Source organism: Oryzias latipes, chromosome 10, assembly GCF_002234675.1.
Source record: "Oryzias latipes chromosome 10, ASM223467v1".
NCBI lineage: Eukaryota > Metazoa > Chordata > Actinopteri > Beloniformes > Adrianichthyidae > Oryzias > Oryzias latipes.
Window position 1 is genome coordinate 19,951,607 of NC_019868.2, and position 18,571 is coordinate 19,970,177.

Below are 18,571 nucleotides of genomic sequence, written 5' to 3' on the forward strand. Positions count from 1 at the left end.
CATGATTTGTGCATCAGGAGCGTCCAGTTTTAATATTAACTCAGCGTACAGACGCGATCAGAGGTCCTGCATTACAATTGAGCATTGGACGCGGTGTGTCAGCTTTGCAGCTGCCTGTTTTGGCCGCCACTGTGTGATTTGGGCATTAAGAGTTAAAAAATCTGAACTCTGGCAAAGAGTAAAACCGCATCAACTCATCAGGGACTCGGCTTTGACACATGACATGTTAACGCGATCAGCGGCTGCAGTCCAAAACAAACACGGGGATGAATCTGATTACGCTCCTCCTGAACTTTGATATTTTTCCTATTTGCATCAAGACTACAATAAAAAAGCTCCTGATTTTATTTTTATTTTTTCCTCTGTGGTCTAATGCGGGTCAGCAAGAAATAAACGTTTGTTAGCCTAGTTTTTCTTCGAGACCATGTTTATTTTTTTGTTTAAAGAAAAGTTTTGATTTTTGTTTTGATGCACATTTTAAAAAAAACTGTTTTTTTCTTTTTAGAAGAAAATTGCCTTTATTGTCCATGTCCACATGTACAGTCAGATTAAAGCCGCCACATCAGCCCAGAAAACAATATATGCATAGCATAAACAGGTTACGTGCAGATAAGAGCTCGAATTAAACAGGTTTGTGTGTATTGCATAGGACTACAAATGTATTCTATATACGTTGCTATTGTTCAGATGATAAATATTCCTTAAAATGTAAAAACAGAGGATGCGTCAGGTGCGTCAGCTAAAGGCCAGTAGTGTGGAGTCACTCCATTGTCGTTAAAAAGCCTTCTGATCATTTGTCAGCTCACTGATCTGCGGCCAGAGATCCTCGCTGAGAAAGCGTTTGACTCTGGTCACTCTGACGGTCTGATGTAAAGCGCCGCAGCCTCCATCAGAGTGTTTACATTCTTCACTTGATGAGTAGCTGGGAAGAGTACTGTGACCTAATTACTAGGCTGGCAGGGGGCTTGTTTAGCAAACTAGAAATGGGATTGGAAATGGTGTTCTGAGGTGAAGCCCAAGTCTAATTATGATTAAATGATTCAAAGAGGTTGCCAATGCTGAGTGTGATGCGTTTGTGGGACTCTTGTGTTTGCCCAATGGAAAGTGGACTTCATAGTTATTTACTTATATTTTCCTACTTTACTGGACTTTCTTCAGCTTTGTTTTATTAGAAGTTTTTTGACACCCTTGACAGCATTTAGATATTTATATTTACACATGTCAATATAAATGCTGTTGTCTTGGACTACATCCATAGTTGTTGGTTTTTCTTTTTGTCACGTTTTTTTAAAATATGCTTGACTTTTTTTATAGTACACAACATTGTTTCTTTCAAGCAGCAAAACTGGCCTTTTTATTTTTTTCTTCCTCCTGCTTGGTTTATCCTATGTAATGTGGCGAAAGGAAGCTCTTACGGCTCCCACCTTTATTTAGTTTTGAGTCACATATCCTTCTGCGATCGAACAAGTTTATGCCGTTATGACGCTTCCAGGTAACAAGTATAGTTTAGTTCTGAAATTTCCATTGTTAAACTTTTATTCATGAATGCAGCTCTGTCTTAAAAAGAGTAATAAACACGATTCAACAACTTAGCACCACTTTTTTTTTTCTTTCATCACAAAAGTTGTCAGTATTTAGTTATTGTTGTTGCTAAATCTCATTGAATTTAAGGACAACACGGGGGCGTGTACTTGAAATTCTGTTTTTTTTGGGATCAAATTAGATTGTAGAAGGTGCTGCAATTAAAATCTATGCTATTTATTTATTTAAACTTGTCCTGTCTAACAGCTGAGCAGACAGATAAGAGCTGAAAGCCTCTTGTGTTGGACATATTTTACTGTTACAACAGGGGTTATGAAATGTTTGACACACTAGGTGTATATTTAAATAAACCCCTTTTGTAATTTAGGCTTAACTTTATTCATTTGACTCATATCTGTAACAGTCTTTTGTTGGACAGAACGGGAAGAAGAGAGAGCGGGATGCTTTTGATTTATAGGAGCAACAAAAATTGGATGCATTTCAATGTTCTGCCGTGCTTTTCTCGTGTTGCAAACAAACAAAGGTTTCTGTGTTCCATGTCTAAGCGTGTGCATTTCCCCCGCAGTGTCCTGACTCTTCCTGCAAGCAGGACCTGCTGGCCTACCTGCAGCGCATCGCTTTGTACTGCCACCAGCTCAACATCTGCAGCAAAGTCAAAGCCGAGGTCCAGAACCTGGGAGGGGAGCTGGTCGTTTCAGGGGTAGGTTCAGCAGCTTCTGTCCATCTGCACAGCCACAACGACGGAGGAGAAAACGTGAATGTAATCCCTGCAGAGGCACATTTTTAAAGGGTTAAAGCTGAATTCCTTTGCTTTTATTTCTCTGCAAGCTTTTTTCTTAACCTAAAAAGGCTTGGGGCAAGAAAAACTCCAATTTTAAAGACTAAAAGGCTTTGAGTAAACGCGATCCTGTTCTTTGTGGCAGTTGGAGCGCAAAGGTTTTCCTCCCCATGCCGCTGGTCAAGGGCAGTCCTCCCAGATTCCTTTAAGCATTAATTAACCACTTACTTACAGTTTAAGATAATTAAAATATGTGACTTCAATGTGCATGAAAATAATGAATTTGCCCCTCCTTCCTGAAGGGCTGAGACAAGAGTATGCTTCCAACTCTTCCGTTCAAGTGTCAGTGGTGTCTCTGGGGCTATTAAAGTGTGCAGATTAAATTAGTGTGACCTTTTTACATATTCTTAAATTCACCACACACATTTGTATGCCAGACAAGAAGGTGGCTGTTAACGCGTCGGAAAACCTGGGGTACAAAAACCGGAAAATGCACTTGATGTGAATTCAGAACATGAGTTCAAGGAAACTGTTGGTCAAGGCTAAAGGTTTTCTCTGTTCTTCTTTCTTTTCCGTCTCTTCTACCTCAGTTGGACAGCGCCATGTCCCTCATTCAGGCTGCAAAGAACCTGATGAATGCGGTGGTGTCCACCGTCAAGGCTTCTTACGTCGCTTCCACCAAGTACCAGAAGAGCAAAGGCATGGAGGCCCTCAACATGCCCGCCGTTTCCTGGAAGATGAAAGCTCCTGAGAAGAAACCTCTGGTGAAGAGGGAGAAGGATGACGGCCAGGCCAGAGTCAAGAGATCCTCTCAAAAGAAGCAGGTCAACGTGGTGCAGGCTCTGAGCGAGTTCAAAGCCATGGATAGCATCTAGACAAACGCACACACACCATTGATTCCCAAGAACACAAGTTAACGACCAATGAGTTTGGAATAGATGGAGCTTGTCATTGTTTCATTAAGAAGACTCCTTGCCTGTCAGTCCATCTGCAGCTTATCTGTTGTATTTCCACACTGCCCCATTCCTGTTGCTTGCATTCAGATTGGCCATGGCGCTCTCTTTGTAGAGGCTGTCATTAGAGGGAATCAGCTGGGCGAGCCTTTCTTCCTCCATGTGTGTGGGGGCTTCGCCAGAGTGGAACTAACTCTTTCCTAACTACTTTAAAAGTAACACTTTTGGGCCAAGAGCTTCATTCTGTTTTTCCTACTCTTTTCAGGAAATATTACCTATGCAAAATTTCAATTGCCTTTTTTTTTTTTTTTTTTTTTGTTATTGAGCAATAAGTGTAGGTTTTTGTTTGTGATGGGTAAAGGAGCGACATGACACGTTTGGGTTCTTCTGTGTTGAGCTGTCTCCATGTCTGCCTGTTCTTACAGTTCCAGCTGTAAAAACATCGACTTAAATGTTTTCTGCTTATTCGATTTTGGGAGGCTTTGAGTTTTTACGTCTATTTTAATTCTAAATTAACCACCTGAATCGGATTTTGTCTTTAAGCCAAAGGAGGCAGGTTTTGGTCCAGAACCGGTCCAGTTAGATAACCACATTTAAAAGCAAACCGGTTTGGGATCCACAGAAATGAATCCAATCAATGATTTCCAAATCCAACAAACTCTGCTCACATCCAGACCGAGGACTTTTGTTTTATGTCCAATCAACATTTTTGTCTTTTAGTTTAGTTCATCAGTGCAATCTGTCTCTTTCGTTTCTGTGTACCAACTTGTTTTGTCCTTGAGTTTTTGAACACTAATCATGATTTTAAGTTCCATGAGTGTTTTATAAAGAAACCTTGATAGATTTTGGAGCTTTAAAGAACCTTTATTTTGTTTTAACTTTGAGTCACAGCAGTCGTTCAGTGGAGTTGTTGTGCAGCAGAGTTGCATGCTGGGACATTGGTGTGGAGCTCCCGCTGCTCAGAAACTTTTTGTCAAACATCTCTAAACTCCAGCTGGATGGGCATGTCTGGTTTTCTTTGACAGGTGCTTCTTTTTGTTTCCTCCTTCATAGTTGAAGCCAGGCAGAATGTTTTCCTCCATTTGCACCCCTTTTGCTGTTTTTGGATTTCAATTTGGAGTGGAATAGTATTTTTATTTACTGCTCACTTCTTAGTACACACCTTGTATCATTGTGCCTGATTTATATATATTAAACAAATAAAATCAATCCAGTTTCTTTTTCTTTTCTTTTGAAAAACGACCAAATCTTTTATTCATCTGGACTTAATGCCGTCATTTGTGGCTTTGTTAAACTTTTTACCTGAAGTTTTTCCTCCTAAATTCACAGCAGTGATCCATGTTTTATCTTTTCAAAAGCAGAGGAAACAACATAGTCCTGCGGTGATGCTCCTCCAACAGCTTGTTAGGATGACTCTTCATCGAAATGCAGCAAAATATTTGTCACCAAGCGATGTATTCTCTACGTGCAGCAGTAATCTATCGTGAGTCACAAGTCTTTCTTGGAAAACACATCCAACATAAACACACTTGAATCCCCAACATTGCTGAGTAAGATGTAAACAGATCGGTTTGCCATCACCCCGCATCGAAGAGGTGAACCTTAAAAAGGAACCGACCCGTTTTATTTGTTTGTGCACTAAGTTTTGTTGCACCGAAAATCTGGGAGACTAGAAAGTTGTTTGGATGCATCAGCATCAGTCAAAACAAAATGAGTTAGTGAAAGTCAAGAAGACTGGAGTCCTAGACAAATGATCTAAAATTAAAATTAAAATACAATAATTAAGTCAAATAAAGTCATTTGGAAAGTTAAAAACTCTGAATTAGTTGAAAGGAATTAAATAGTTTCCATAGTAACGGGTGCTTCTGGTGCAGGCACATTGCAGCATTTTCTGATGCGTCCTTCAGAGAATCGGAACGAGCAGTTGTACATTTTTTATTTTTTTTGACGGGCATAAATATTTAATTGTGGAGTTCAGCTGTACATCATGGTGGACACGTTTCTTGAGCGATTGAAGTGTTGCTCAAGTTGTTCTCAACTCTGACAACTCACTGGCAGGACCGGAGAGTCCATGTGGTGGTTTCAAGTCAGAACATCAACTCTTGAGCCTCTTTTTCTTATTATTCTCCTGTACTTGTTCCAGTTATTGACCAATTAAGATTCTGTTTTGCACCAAAGCACTTCTAAATACTTGCATTTATAACAGGTTATCAGCTGTTGTGGCACATTTTTTTCAAATGAGGTACAGCTTCAAAATATGACTGGAATGACGACTCACTAAAACTGCACACAGTCACATCCCGACAAAGGAAATTCAAGTCTTTTTTTTTCTTTTTTTTTTCTCCAAACGTGAAATTTTACATTAAATTCATTACACAGACTAATATGTTTAAGTTTTTATTTGTTATAGCTTTAATGATTATTGCAATGTTGCTTAACAATCTTCAGCTGAATTTCTCAGATAAATGACATCACTCTAAACGGATAACATTTTACTTTTATTAATTTTTTTAATGTTTAAATGAAATGTAAAGAAAACACACTTAAAATATAAGCATTTGTTAGGGATGCAACAATTCGCATTTCCCACGATTTGGTCCAAACCTCAATTTTCAGGTCATAGGTGGATATATGATTTGTGAAATAAACAAAAAAACTAATCGATGAAATACGATCCAACCAGATTAATCTGCTTTAGGCGAGTCGTTAATCGAATTGACCTATACCCTCATCAAATCATTTTAAAATAAAATAAATCTGTCAATATTGGTAAACACCATTTGGAATGAGGTAGTTTTTAAAAAAAATACTATTATGCAACAAAAATCTCTTTTTTTGAACTGAAATAAGGCAGGTTTTTGATTACTTTCTCAACTTTTTACAATTTACCCTGTTTGTGTAAAACATGAATCTCCTGTCAGAGAGGAGAACTGCAAGATCGGGTAATTTCTTTCTACCTCACATATCAAAAGCTGCATTGTGACTGTTTTTATTTACAGTATACAGAGCCACGCCTTTGCTGCAAAGAGAGGAGGTTTAAAACTCCAGAAGAGCCCATTTAGTTCTCCAAATTTACGACTTTGGCCAAAATATAAAATTTCCACTTCATTTTTAAATGGGCCCTAAATAGTTCAGAGTACGCCTGCTTTCTGGGATGTTAATGTATTCAAGCTAGTTTGAATAAATCTGCCTGTTGGAGGACGTCGTAAAATTCCAAACTGTGGCAGCCTCACACATCGGTTAATCTCGGTGATGAATCTCTCTGAGGCTCATGCTGATGAACTTCACTGCTTGTAGAAAAAAAAAAAAAAAAGTTCAGGAAGTCCCAATGCGGTGTACCGGTAATGGGGTAAGAACCCTCGCCTGAAATTCACATGTTTTGGTCCTTAAAGCAGAGGGTGGGGTCACAACTGGAAAAGGACAGGTGTCACAGATTTCTTAAGCATTGGCTAAGTTGTGTGATGAGTTCTAGCAGTTCACTCGAGAACAAAAAGCAAGCTAGAAGCCAACTAAAAGGATAGCACTGATTTTTTACTGGTCTCTGTGGGCTGTGTGGCCCCAGATGGAGCTGTCCAGCCTCATGTGGTGCTGATTAATGAGGAAGGGAAATGGCTTGTTTTTCTCTTAAACTGTAAACGGAAATGGACCAACAACTTGTATAAATGTTGATCAGTCCTTACTTGAAAAGCGTTTTTTTTTTTTAGAAATACATTTTTTTTCCTTCCAATTTTTGAGAATCTTCAATGTGGATAATATCCAAATGATATTTATTCAGTGACTCTAAAAAAGCTGGTTTTTAATTGTAAATTGTAATTTTTAAAAAATATACAATTATCCCAACTTTTTTGTTTTGTTTTACAGCATTGTTGAGCATTTTAATCTAATGTCAAAGAACTGTCTAAATTACAAATGATTAATTTCACATAATTGTAGAGCTCACTGATTTCATTTTACAAGTTTTAAAAGGAAAAACAAAAAAGTCATTTGATTAAAAAATAAATAAATAAATAAAATGCACAAATTATTTAAATCGAAACCCTTAACCCTTGTGCTGTTCTAGGCACTTTAACATTGGGAGTTGGGTCATCTAGACCCACTAGACAGTGCGTGAAACCTTTTTTCTTCAAGGATTTGTGATCTTCACTGGTGTCCATGGATTACATGAAATCTTTCCACCTTTATCCACCTTTGTCATGGTAGGGAGAACACATCAATGTAAGGGTGGGGTCATCTAAGATAGCACAAGGGCTAATTACATCTATATGTGAAATTCTTTAATATTCAGTCACAGTGCCTCAAATGTAAGTTCAATTTTACTAAAACAAAACATATTTCAGTCAGACAAAACTCTTGCAGTAGAATACTTTTATTTTCACATACTTAATTTACATCTTAGTTGGCATTAACAAACTTTGATTGGCATAAGGCTCCGTACAATTCCATGAGATAATTTCCTTAAACTTTAGGGTAAGAAACCCCGAACGGAGCCCACAGGTGGAAGCCGGGGAGGAGGGTGGGGCGACGAATGCAGCGCTGCGGTAAGAAAGAGAATGAACGGCTGCACACCTGGACTTAAATAGAACGCTGAACAGGTGAGGTAACCCTTGTGCTATCTTAGGCACTTTAACATTGGGAGTTGGGTCATCTAGACCCACTAGACAGTGCGCTGAACCTTTTTTTTCAATGATTTGTGATCTCAGAAATTTGTGATTTCTGTGTGGAGTTTGCATGTTCTCCCCGTGCATGCGTGGGTTTTCTCCGGGATCTCCGGCTTCCTCCCACTGTTCAAAAACATGCTTCGTAGGTTAATTGGCAACTCTAAATTGTCCATAGGTGTGAGTGTGAGAGTGAATGGATGTGTGATTGAGGATATTCTACCCTGCGACAGACTGGCGACCAGTCCAGGGCATCCCTTGCCTACGCCCAAGAGGCCGGGATTGGCTCCGGCAACCCCCGTGACCCCGATAGGGAATAAACGGTAAAGAAGAGAAGAAGAAGAAGAAGATTTGTGATCTTCACTGGTGTCCATGGATTACATGAAATCTTTCCACCTTTATCCACCTTTGTCATGGTAGGGAGAACACGTCAATGTAAGGGTGGGGTCATCTAAGATAGCACAAGGGTTAATTAGCTACCGACCTAGGGGGGAAGAGGCTGCAGAGTTTTGGCTGCCTGAAAGGCGAACTCGTTCGCTATTTTGTGACAAGAGCTACTTTAGCTACTGTCAATTAAAGGTTATTGCCTACTTTTTCGATCAATATAGTTTTATTTTTTAAATTTATTTCATGTGTGTTTGTGTAGTTTGTCATGAAAGTACTGTCTGATTCCAGATTGCACTTTTATGAATAGACAAAGACAAGTAGAAACACCAAACAATGGCTTGTAATAACATTTTGTCCAAATATAAAAAAATGGAGAGTTCAACTAGAGTAAAATTGATAAATTTGAACGATGTAAAAATTTTCTGCTTTCCATAACTTAAAAAAAAAATATTAGTTTTTCCGGGGCGTCTTGATAGTTTTTAATTGTTAGCAGCACAGCAGACAGATCATTTTACCGCCCCAGCTGAGCACAGCTATGCCCCCTGTGGCCTACTTTCATTATCACAGCTACAATTGGTTTTCATCAGAAATTAGAAATTGCTTTTGGAATAAATCAAGAATATTATCAGAAGAAGTTAAGGGACTCTTAAAAGCCATAAAAAAACAAAAACTCACTGATGTTCAGAATTGTTGCACTAAGCTGCAAGTTTGGCTTTAATAATGTTCTGTCTGTATTATCTTTATGTGGAAAAACAAAAGTGGGCTGAAGCTTAGGAAACTAAAATGTAAATGGATTTGCCATTAATTCTTGTTTACTTGTTTTTTTGTACACACATTTAAGTTGCACTTGATTATCTTGCAAAAAAATACAAGGAATCTGGAAAACTTCACCTGCACTGTTCATCACCAGGTTTTTATCTCTGAGTCACACTGGTTGAATTTTTGGCTAAAGATGACCTGGATTGAATTGGATTGTTCAAAATGAACCAACATGGACTATGAATGTATCATTAACCACAAATTATGATTGAATCAAAGCTTTAAAATGAATCGGTACACTACTAGTGTTTTGTATTTTCAAGTTGTATTTGTTGTAAGTCTGTTAAGCCCTTTGCGTTACTGTTGTATGAAATTGTTGTCTTATGAGGTTTTATTTATGGGTCAAGTCCTGGTTTGAATCCTTGGTTCCTATATGGATGTTATCTCTGTCTGTTTCTGATTTTTTTCTGGGTTCACCGGCGTCCTTCCACTGTTCAAAAACATACTTCTTCATTGGTGTTTGTAAATTGTCTGTAAATTTTTCATTGGGAGAGAATGTCATTCTGTCTGTCTGTATGTGTGTGGCCCTTAAAATGAACCTGTTTGCCCAGAAGTACCTGGGATTGGTTCTAGCAACTCCTGGGATTCTTCATTGGACTTGGCAGAAACAGAAGATAAGAAGACAATTTTCTTTAGCTGATATTATCTTTATTTATGTTTACACACAAATATACGTAAATACTGTAAATATGGAGGGCTAATGTTTGTTGTGGTACCCAGTTACTTGATCTTATGCTAATACCAGCCCCCTTACAGATCTCTACAAACCTCTAAAATGTGTCTCTCTAAACAAATCTGTCCAGAACACACCAAGAACATTGACACTTTAGTAGTGGATGGATTCTGTTTCAATATGATGCTCAAGTCCTGCATTGATGAAGGCCTCAAGGAATCCAAAGTCTTTGTGTGTTTGTGACACTTTTGAATGCAGAAATGATGCAGCGGTGACAGCGCTGAGCAGCTCCTCATGTCACGGTCCCAGCAGCGTGTCTGCCACCCCCGACTCTATTTGTGCTGCTCTGTATCACTCAAACTGCTGTCATTTTATGACATGTTTGAATGAAGCTTTATCAATCACAGTGGTTAGATGTGACAGTTTAATCAATGGGGGTAAGTTTTTACCAAAAAATGCACATTATTTGGAAACTAGAAGGGGAAGTGAAGGAGGGCGGCGGTGGGGAGGTTTTCAGGAAACTTCTTACAGCTGGGATGGGCTGCACCCAGCTGGAGGAATCAGGGGGGATTCTGAAGTATTAGCCCTGAGCTAAGATGGGGAGAATCAACTCCAGGGTTGCGTCAGCCTGGCGGTGGGTTTTTAGATTTAACTTTGTTATCCGGAGTTAAATGCTAAATTGGTTAAAAGGATCTGCGAACTGCATCATAGAGACGTCAATTTTAAATTTGATAGTCTCAAATGTCATTTTTGTTACACGCTCACAGCTGCTCAACAGTGTGTCTAAACATCGACTAAGATCTTTTAAACTGACAAAAAAAAATTGAACTTTACGGCTTTTTGAAGTGAAAATGTTGCAAAAACAATGAGACATATTCCACTGTTTCAAGGTCTTCCATCACTTGTCCTGAGTTCAACTTTTAATGATATTCCTACATCAATAACAGTTTGTGTCTGGAGGGAAAATGACTCCAGATGTCCCTTGAAGCCACAGCCACAGGCTGAAGGGTGGAGAGCATTAATAACCTGAGGGCCAGCAGGAGAAATGGCAGTTACTGCAGTCTATTGGGCTGCCATGTCCGGTTTGCAGCAGCGTAGTAACCCACTAATCACATGTAATGTAAGAATTCCCCTTCAGGGGATTTGATTTTGCTTTTGTTTGGCAAAGTCTAATTAGTAGTGTAGCGAGGGGCTCTCAGTCTTCTCAGCATTCATCTAATAAATATTCTGGTCGTGACTGCTGAGTCTTATTCCAGGCATGAGTCTGCAGATGGGGAGTCGAGAAGAGCACTGTGATATTTGGGAATTGATGACGAAAATTAATCTTTGTTATAAACAATTGTTTTTTTCACTTTATGGCTTAAGTAAGAGAACATCTGAAGTTCGGTTGTGTATTTCTCCGCATGGTCTTGGGATCGAGACAGGCAGCAGCAGAGAGAGCTCTCTTTTCATTTAATGCAGCATCCAAGCACAAAATAATTGAATAATTGCAGGCACAGGCATCGATAATTATGCTAAAAAAAACCTTTCACAACTGAAAGCTTTGAACAGGAAACAGTTTAATACTGTAAGCCGTTGATTGAAGGGTGCTGTCAGTGCGGTAAATAAATTGCTGGGCTGAACTTGTGCCCGCTGTCTGTGCTGATTTGTGGGATGTAATTAGACATAAAATGCGTTTTTTTTCTCTCCTTCTTTTCTCTTTTTGGAGGCTCTTTAATTGACTTTGGACTGGTGTGATTTGTGGCTATCAACCCCCCCCCCCCCCCCCCCACACACACACACACACACTGCTCGTGGCTCTGCGTTGTCTTCAGTCAAGGCCAGTGGATTATTTGCAAACACCTAAATCCAGTGCTTTGCGTCGGCCTTCGATAAACCCTCCCGCTCTGTCTTGTGTAGAAGTCATTTCTATAACCCTACAGAGGATCTGCTTTGAATAAATATTCCTTAGTGTTACGGTTTCCTCAAAAAGACACCCAGACCGTTATTTAAACAGATCATGATATTAAACATTCAGTTGAACACCTTTGGATAAGGAAATCCAGCTGTGTCGTACAGCATCCCTGACTAGCAATCGCCTCATATGTATTCTGGGCACCTGCTTGGGGCAGCACTGTATTTTAATGGCTGACATCTCAGGGCTGCAATTCAAGTGTGATTTATATCTACTTAAGTCATCAGTTGAAGTCATATCCAAGGATCTGACTTTGTGCTCAGTGGATAAGAAAAGAGGGAAAGTAAAAGTGTCTCGGTCCTGATTTCCAGTCAAAAGTTGGAGTGGAAAGTGCTGCTGTGAGGGTGAACAGGGAGACAGCATCGGTACACCGGCAAAGCTCTCATCCTTAAACCAATTTCCTTCCTCAATACTCCAGGGAGTGGTCTGATTTGCACCGTTTCCTTTCTCTGAGTAAGTGTTTATCCTGCTTCTGCAATTAGGTCGCGCTCCCAGCTGTGCCATTAATCAAACGACCAGACATATTCTCTGCATCTGAAGATTGAGGGAACGTGTCCTACACATCCTCCTCTGTGCTAACCGGCTGAAAAGAAGCTTCGCTCTCACTGTACGCAGATTTGAGAGGTCAAGAGGATTCCCGTGAGCTCCGGAGGGGATCTGTGCAGAGAGCGTTATTGGGATTTATTGTGCAGGAAAACATACTTGTGACCCATTGATTATACTAATACCGTTTGGACTTCTTCGTGTGACGGTGCTGAGCGGCTCAGGGGTGTTGCCCCAAACACATTTCACAAAGATGATTCTGAAAAGCAAAACAGAGGGTCTTGTGTGCTGCTGTGTGTTTGTGCTAGTGTGTAGTCTTTCAAGTTGAAATGCTTTCTGGACCTTGAAAAGTTAAAAGGGTGGCAAAAAAAGACTTTGATTTGGAGTTATCTTTGTAGAAGTAGAGTCATACAGATGACAGAGTGATTCAACAGAGAAAACATGGATCTTATGGATGTGCGTTTGTGTGTGCATGCGTGGGTGGCTGTGTGTGCGCACTCCCCGTCTCAGGACAACCTCAAAAAGAAATCCTCCTAATCTACTCCACTGGTCCCCTGTCTGCATATGAGCTTTAAAAGGTTTTTTTTATTTTTTTTAGAGGATCATTTTTATCAGTAAAAGTAAGGTCAGTGATGATTTCTGAGCAGTTTGCACCCAATTAAGCCCTGAGTTGGTGAGACCACAAAAAATGTGTTTTGCTGGAAGGAGGCAGATTGCCTGACGGCGAGACAACGAGCCACGCAGCGGGGTTTCCTTCTCTCTCTGCCTTCCACTTTCATATATTGTAAAACAGAACATGGTGCGGATGAAAAGACCAGCATGCAGTATATTTATTACTGTACCACAGGGGATAGCAGCATTGTGATATCCCCTTTGAAAGAAATGATTTACCAGTGGAGTGGGCTGCCTCTGTCACCATGGTTACCTGTGAAAGTTGTGACATTCAACCAGAAATATGCGTGACATCTAATTTATTAGCCAAGAACCATTCTCATGGAGTAAGAATTAAAAGCGATGGAAGGGACAGTAAGATATAAATCACTAATCGGTCCGTTACCTTGTCTGGGATGCTGCGTGTTGCTGGTGTTGCATGTTAAGTATCATAAGTGAGCCCCGCTAAAACAACTGCAGCACAGCAGTGAGGCATGCAGCTCATTTTTTAGCTATTAAATCCCAGGCGCTTGTCTGATTTATCTGCAGTGAGACTCGTCCTTTTAAACGGCTGGAGCTGTTTGTTCTGTGTTTTCCCTCCTGCTAACAGTGTGAGCAGCTCTTTTGCTGTGATAAAACAAAGGGTTATTTATGCATGCAAATGTTAAAAAAAGGCTAAAAGTAAAATGTAGCCTAAAGGGGAGGAGTAATCACTTTATTATCAATGTGAAATTTTATTAGCAACTTTTCCCAAAAAGAAGCTGCACCCATTTTTGTGATCTCAATTGTCACATGACATAAAATATTCCAAAACTAAACGTTGTTTGCTTTCATTTTGTATTGCAGGATAGTTTTAAAAAAAGCTTTCCATCGGATATCATGTTAAAAGGGTTTAAAACAGGTATTTTAGTTTTGACGTCACTTCTGATTCTACATTCACACGGATTTTGAGGTGTGTTTAGGATCATTATCTATTTGAAGTAGCCATCTTCTCTCCAACTTTAGCTTTTTCCCAGATGATGTCATGGCACCTTTGTCAGCCCCGCCCCTCTGCTCTGCTCTGCTCCCGACTCCACCAGCTGTGACCAATTCATCCTCATCAATTCTGCTCTTCTTAAGGAGACCCAGCTCCACAACTCATCGCCAGATCGTTACCCCTTGTGGTGACCAACCTGGTCTCAGTCTCGCTCAAGTTTATGCATCCTATGCTGATCTCGCAACTAACGTTATTATCCCTGTCTCAGGATTCCTGCTCACCAGTGTCACCTGTGTGGAAGTTAGTTCGAGCCCCCCCTGCTGTTCTGGAAACACCACGCTCCGCTAGCCGCGCTACTACCTCCAGCCACGCCTCAAGCTTCGCTCCTCTCTGGATCCCATTCACGCTAGCACCATCTTCCTGGAAGGAAAGAATAAAAACCCTTTCTTACCTCTCATTTACCTGCGTCCTCATTCTGGGTTCCAGCATCTGGGTCTGCCGCTCCTCCGAATCATGACAGATGGTCCCAAGTCAGGATCCAAAATTTGCTGCAATTTTGTTGAATCCATTCTTCCTTCTACTTGTTAAAAGTTTCCTGTGCTGCAATACAAGCCCAAAGCATGATTAATCCACCCCCATGCATGTGCCAAACTGCAGTCATGATCGATTATCAAACAGTTGGCATTTCCATGAATTAATAAGGAGTCTACCTACACATCACTACCAGTTCCGAGTCCCTTTTACTTACAGCACGCATTTATTTGTAGCTAGTTTTGTACGTTGAGCCCACAAACAGACTTATAAAACTTGGGTAGGGACACATGAGAGTTTTGAAATCGGAAGCCCAAAGCATGCACATGCTCACGTTTACATAGACTTTTCATCAGCAGCAGACGCTCAAACGCGTGTTTTCAAGCCCAGTGTAGACTTAGCAAAAGACTTTTGCTTACTTTCAGCACTTATTTTAAATTCTGTGCAGATGTCAGTGAGTTTCAGTGCACAGCAGTTTTTTAATACCAACCTGCTAAGTTTTAAAGAATTTTTAGAAGAATTTCCATTGACCAGTCAATGTCATTACATTTGCTGTTTTACTAACTTTATAAACACAGAATTGCCCTTAACTCATCCCAATCCTCCTTCAGTTTATCCAGCATTTACTGCTGCTTTATGATAGGTCCTTAACAAAATAAGTCCTGTTTTAACATGATACATTTTCTGTATAGTTTCATATTTAGGCTAATAAATAATTTAGTTTCTTTAACCATTAATCAAACTGTACCATAACTACTGAGATTTTTGTATGTTTTAGCCACATATTTACTGCTGATTTTCTTCTATTCTTCTATATAAGTATACTAACTCTTCATTCACATTTAAACATTATTTCTAAAAAAGTAAAATGCTTGATTTCCTTTTACGTTATCTTTAGTCTCAGAAAATAACAATGTTTTATCTAGTGTTTTAAATTAAACAACATATTACTTATAAATAATGCTTTAATATACTGAAAATCGTCTGTGCTCAAGATAAAACAAATATTTTTTTTTCCTGTGTTCTATAGTTTACACATCACTCCTTTTTGTTCCTTTTCCTATAATGTTATCCTATATTTAAATCACGTCAAACTGCGTCTGTATGCAAACAACCTGCATAAAGGCCTTTTGTCTTCAGGCAGAATGTCTCATAAGAATGGAAGATTCCAGGTTTGGACTTTGGGAAATAGTAAAATAATTATTTTATTTATGTCTATGTCCACATTTTATGTGTGTGATTATAAATTAACAGTTGTTCAATCCTTTAGAACTGTTCTCCAAAAACTAATTATATTGTGATACATTTTAGAGAAGAAAAAAAGGAAATTTACGCCTATATTTGTATTCAAAGATTTTTTGTTACCTTGCATTGATTGTTGTTGTTAAGCTTTGAGTCTGAAATGAAATTGCTTGTATGTCCACATAAAGTTGACAATGAATCTGCTTTTTTTGTTTTTCAGACTCTGTCAGTAAAGAATAGGTTTATAGAAAAGGAAATCTTTCTGTTTTGACAGTTATGGAAATGGGTTAGGCTTTGATTATGTTGTTGTGACATTATGGGATGTGAAAGTGACGTTAAATTGTAAGAAACAAGATTTCATTCGAAAGAAAACCTTTTTACAAACAGGCCATATAAATGTCCTGTTACTGTTAATTTGAATTCAAACAAATTAACGTTTACTAAAAAAACTACTCATGAATAAGAAGTAGGTCCCAGTATATGACCTCTAGAAAAAAGGAAAAAATGTAGTAAACTATTTTTTACTTGGATATTTGAGATTGTCGAGCATCTTTCCGGCGTTTTTGATGCAGTGAAAAATGTCCCACTTGTTGCCCACTTACTGCGCCGTGTTGATTCAACACCATTGGCAAGGAGGCAGGCATTAAAACGAAATGATTTGAAGGAAAAAAATGCAAGTATGAGGTAGCGATTCCCTCTCAGGTCATTTAGTGTAATGCAGTGCAAAGACCAGTGCTATTCTTGTGTCGCTGTCAGTTTCCATATTACAGCTGTCATGTATGTTGTAGGGTCCGTAAGCCTGCAGTGACACCGCTGAGCGTAGCGGGGGAAGGGGGGGGGGGGCTGAGTGGCGACGAGCATAAACGCCACTGAACTGAACTGAGCTCAGAATGCACTGAGTAAATCAGCCCTCCATTGTGATGAGCTGCTCCGAAGGCTGACTTAATTAAAAGTGATGTTAAATAATTTTGCTGTGGCTGTGGTGCCGTGAACTGAGCTCAGCCCCACAGCACGACCTGGTACTTTTCACTACGCCTGATTTCAGTCATCATTCACACTTGAGAAGCTGTATTTATTAGGAAGATATTGCCTGAGAAATCCTGTCATAACAATATTTTTGGGTTTGAGGATTTTTTTATTTTTTTTATACCATTCACAGTTCAGGGTGAGTGAATCAGAAAGGTTGTATGTCTATCCGGCCATGCAGGGCACAGAGGAGCTTAAAATTGAAGCCCAGATTTGGAAAGTGCCTTAGGAGGGTCTGCCTTCTTGCTTTGATGGCTTCATGTTTCTGTGAGGCTCCATACAATGGATGGCAGATTTTTTTTTTCATATTGTTGCAGGAAATACCATTAAATCTGTCCACAAGTTGAGCAATCTTTCCATGGCATAGCAGAGAGTCAGACATCCTCCCCTGCTTTTCCCTGAAACAGACTCCACCCTTAAGCAATAAGCGGAGGATGAAATCAGACATTAGTACATGATTCAGCCTCATTAAAATGCCTTGTTCTTGGGGGAAACTGCAGATTTACTTTAAACTTGAAGGTATGATATAACAACGAAGACACTGTCGCCACATCAAGCAAAAAGATTAGAAAACTATTTTGGGGTTTCTTTTTATCAACCTGCTTACGCTGGAAAATGGTTTTGTAATCATCCGTGGAAAAATGTCTAGAAACAAATTTCTGAGGTGAAATGGGAATAGGAAATGCTCCTTCTAGAAAATGATAAATCAAATGTTGTGTCTGGTTCAAAATGTAACTATTGTTGGGGGGTGTAATTCAGGTATTGTTTATCTTGTCAAAGTCTCAGTCAGGGAGCTCTCGATCAGCCCTCATTCCTTCATCAGCCAGCAGAACGGCAGATTGCTGACGATGCAGCCGCCGTCACACTGCTTTTATAATGGCATACATCACGCCCTAAACGCTTCGTGGAAACACTCTAACATCTGTGTGTGGGTAATTTTTGTTGGCCTATAGATTTTGTCCAGACAGAGTGTAAAGTAATAGGTGTGCAGTAAAATGAAAAGCACACACAGAGAGCAGTGATTTTTGTACTCTTTTTTTTTGTTTTGTTTGTTTTTTATTCCTTCAGTGACTGTGCGACATCTGCAGAGAGCTCCTGATGCTGCTCTCGCCCCAGGCTGTGCAGCTAACTTGAAGAGCTCCAGCATGGAGCAAGTCTCACAAAGGCCCTTAAATGTAAATATGTGATAGCACACTGAGTGGTGAAGTGAAATTAGAAAGACACTTATAAAATATGAACTAAGCACTATTATTATTAACAGTTTGTATTTAATTTGGGAGTAAAGCTAAAAGTTTATGAATAAACACCTCTAACTGTGAGTGGTTCCTATTTGGTGGAGAGTTTGATGTTAAAGTTAATTTTAATAAAAGTGACTGCAATTGAACATTAAAACACAAGTGCCAAGAAACGACAGAGTGTGTTGAGCTAAGTAGACCATAAAAGCCAATGGGTTAGCTGTTATAGCAACTTGTGTCTGCTATACTGCCCACAATGAAATATGGACTCATTGGATTTATCATGCCAAAGAAAGATCGGGACAACACTACCGTTTATACTTTTAAAAAAATGCTTTTATACTATGCAGCAGTGGATGCAGTTTATTTTTCACAAACAGAAATGCAGCAGTAAAAATTAACTGCATTAAAATGGACACAAGTAACTGGAATAAACGCCTGATCAGAATAAGAATGCATCATGTAAACACGACCAATACTTCATGAGTTGTGTCTGTTTGTAGCAGTCTAATGCTAGGTTTACCCCAGGCATGTGATGCACATTTTTGAATGCACATTTAGCATATGGTGTTCACACTGGACAAACAGGGAGGGGATTCTTCTTCT

At 39.4% G+C, this 18,571-nt stretch overlaps 1 protein-coding gene across 1 annotated transcript in view; it reads left to right on the plus strand.

The window, feature by feature from the left end:
- Positions 1–4,482, plus strand: part of ctnna1 (catenin alpha 1) — a 54,561-nt gene extending 50,079 nt beyond the window's left edge. Inside the window, exons 17-18 of the mRNA XM_004073394.4 lie at positions 2,108–2,242; positions 2,911–4,482. Of these exons, the coding sequence (XP_004073442.1) occupies positions 2,108–2,242; positions 2,911–3,195 (420 nt within the window). The 3' untranslated portion in view covers positions 3,196–4,482. The remainder of the gene's footprint in view (positions 1–2,107; positions 2,243–2,910) is intronic.
- The last annotated feature ends 14,089 nt before the right edge of the window (positions 4,483–18,571 follow it).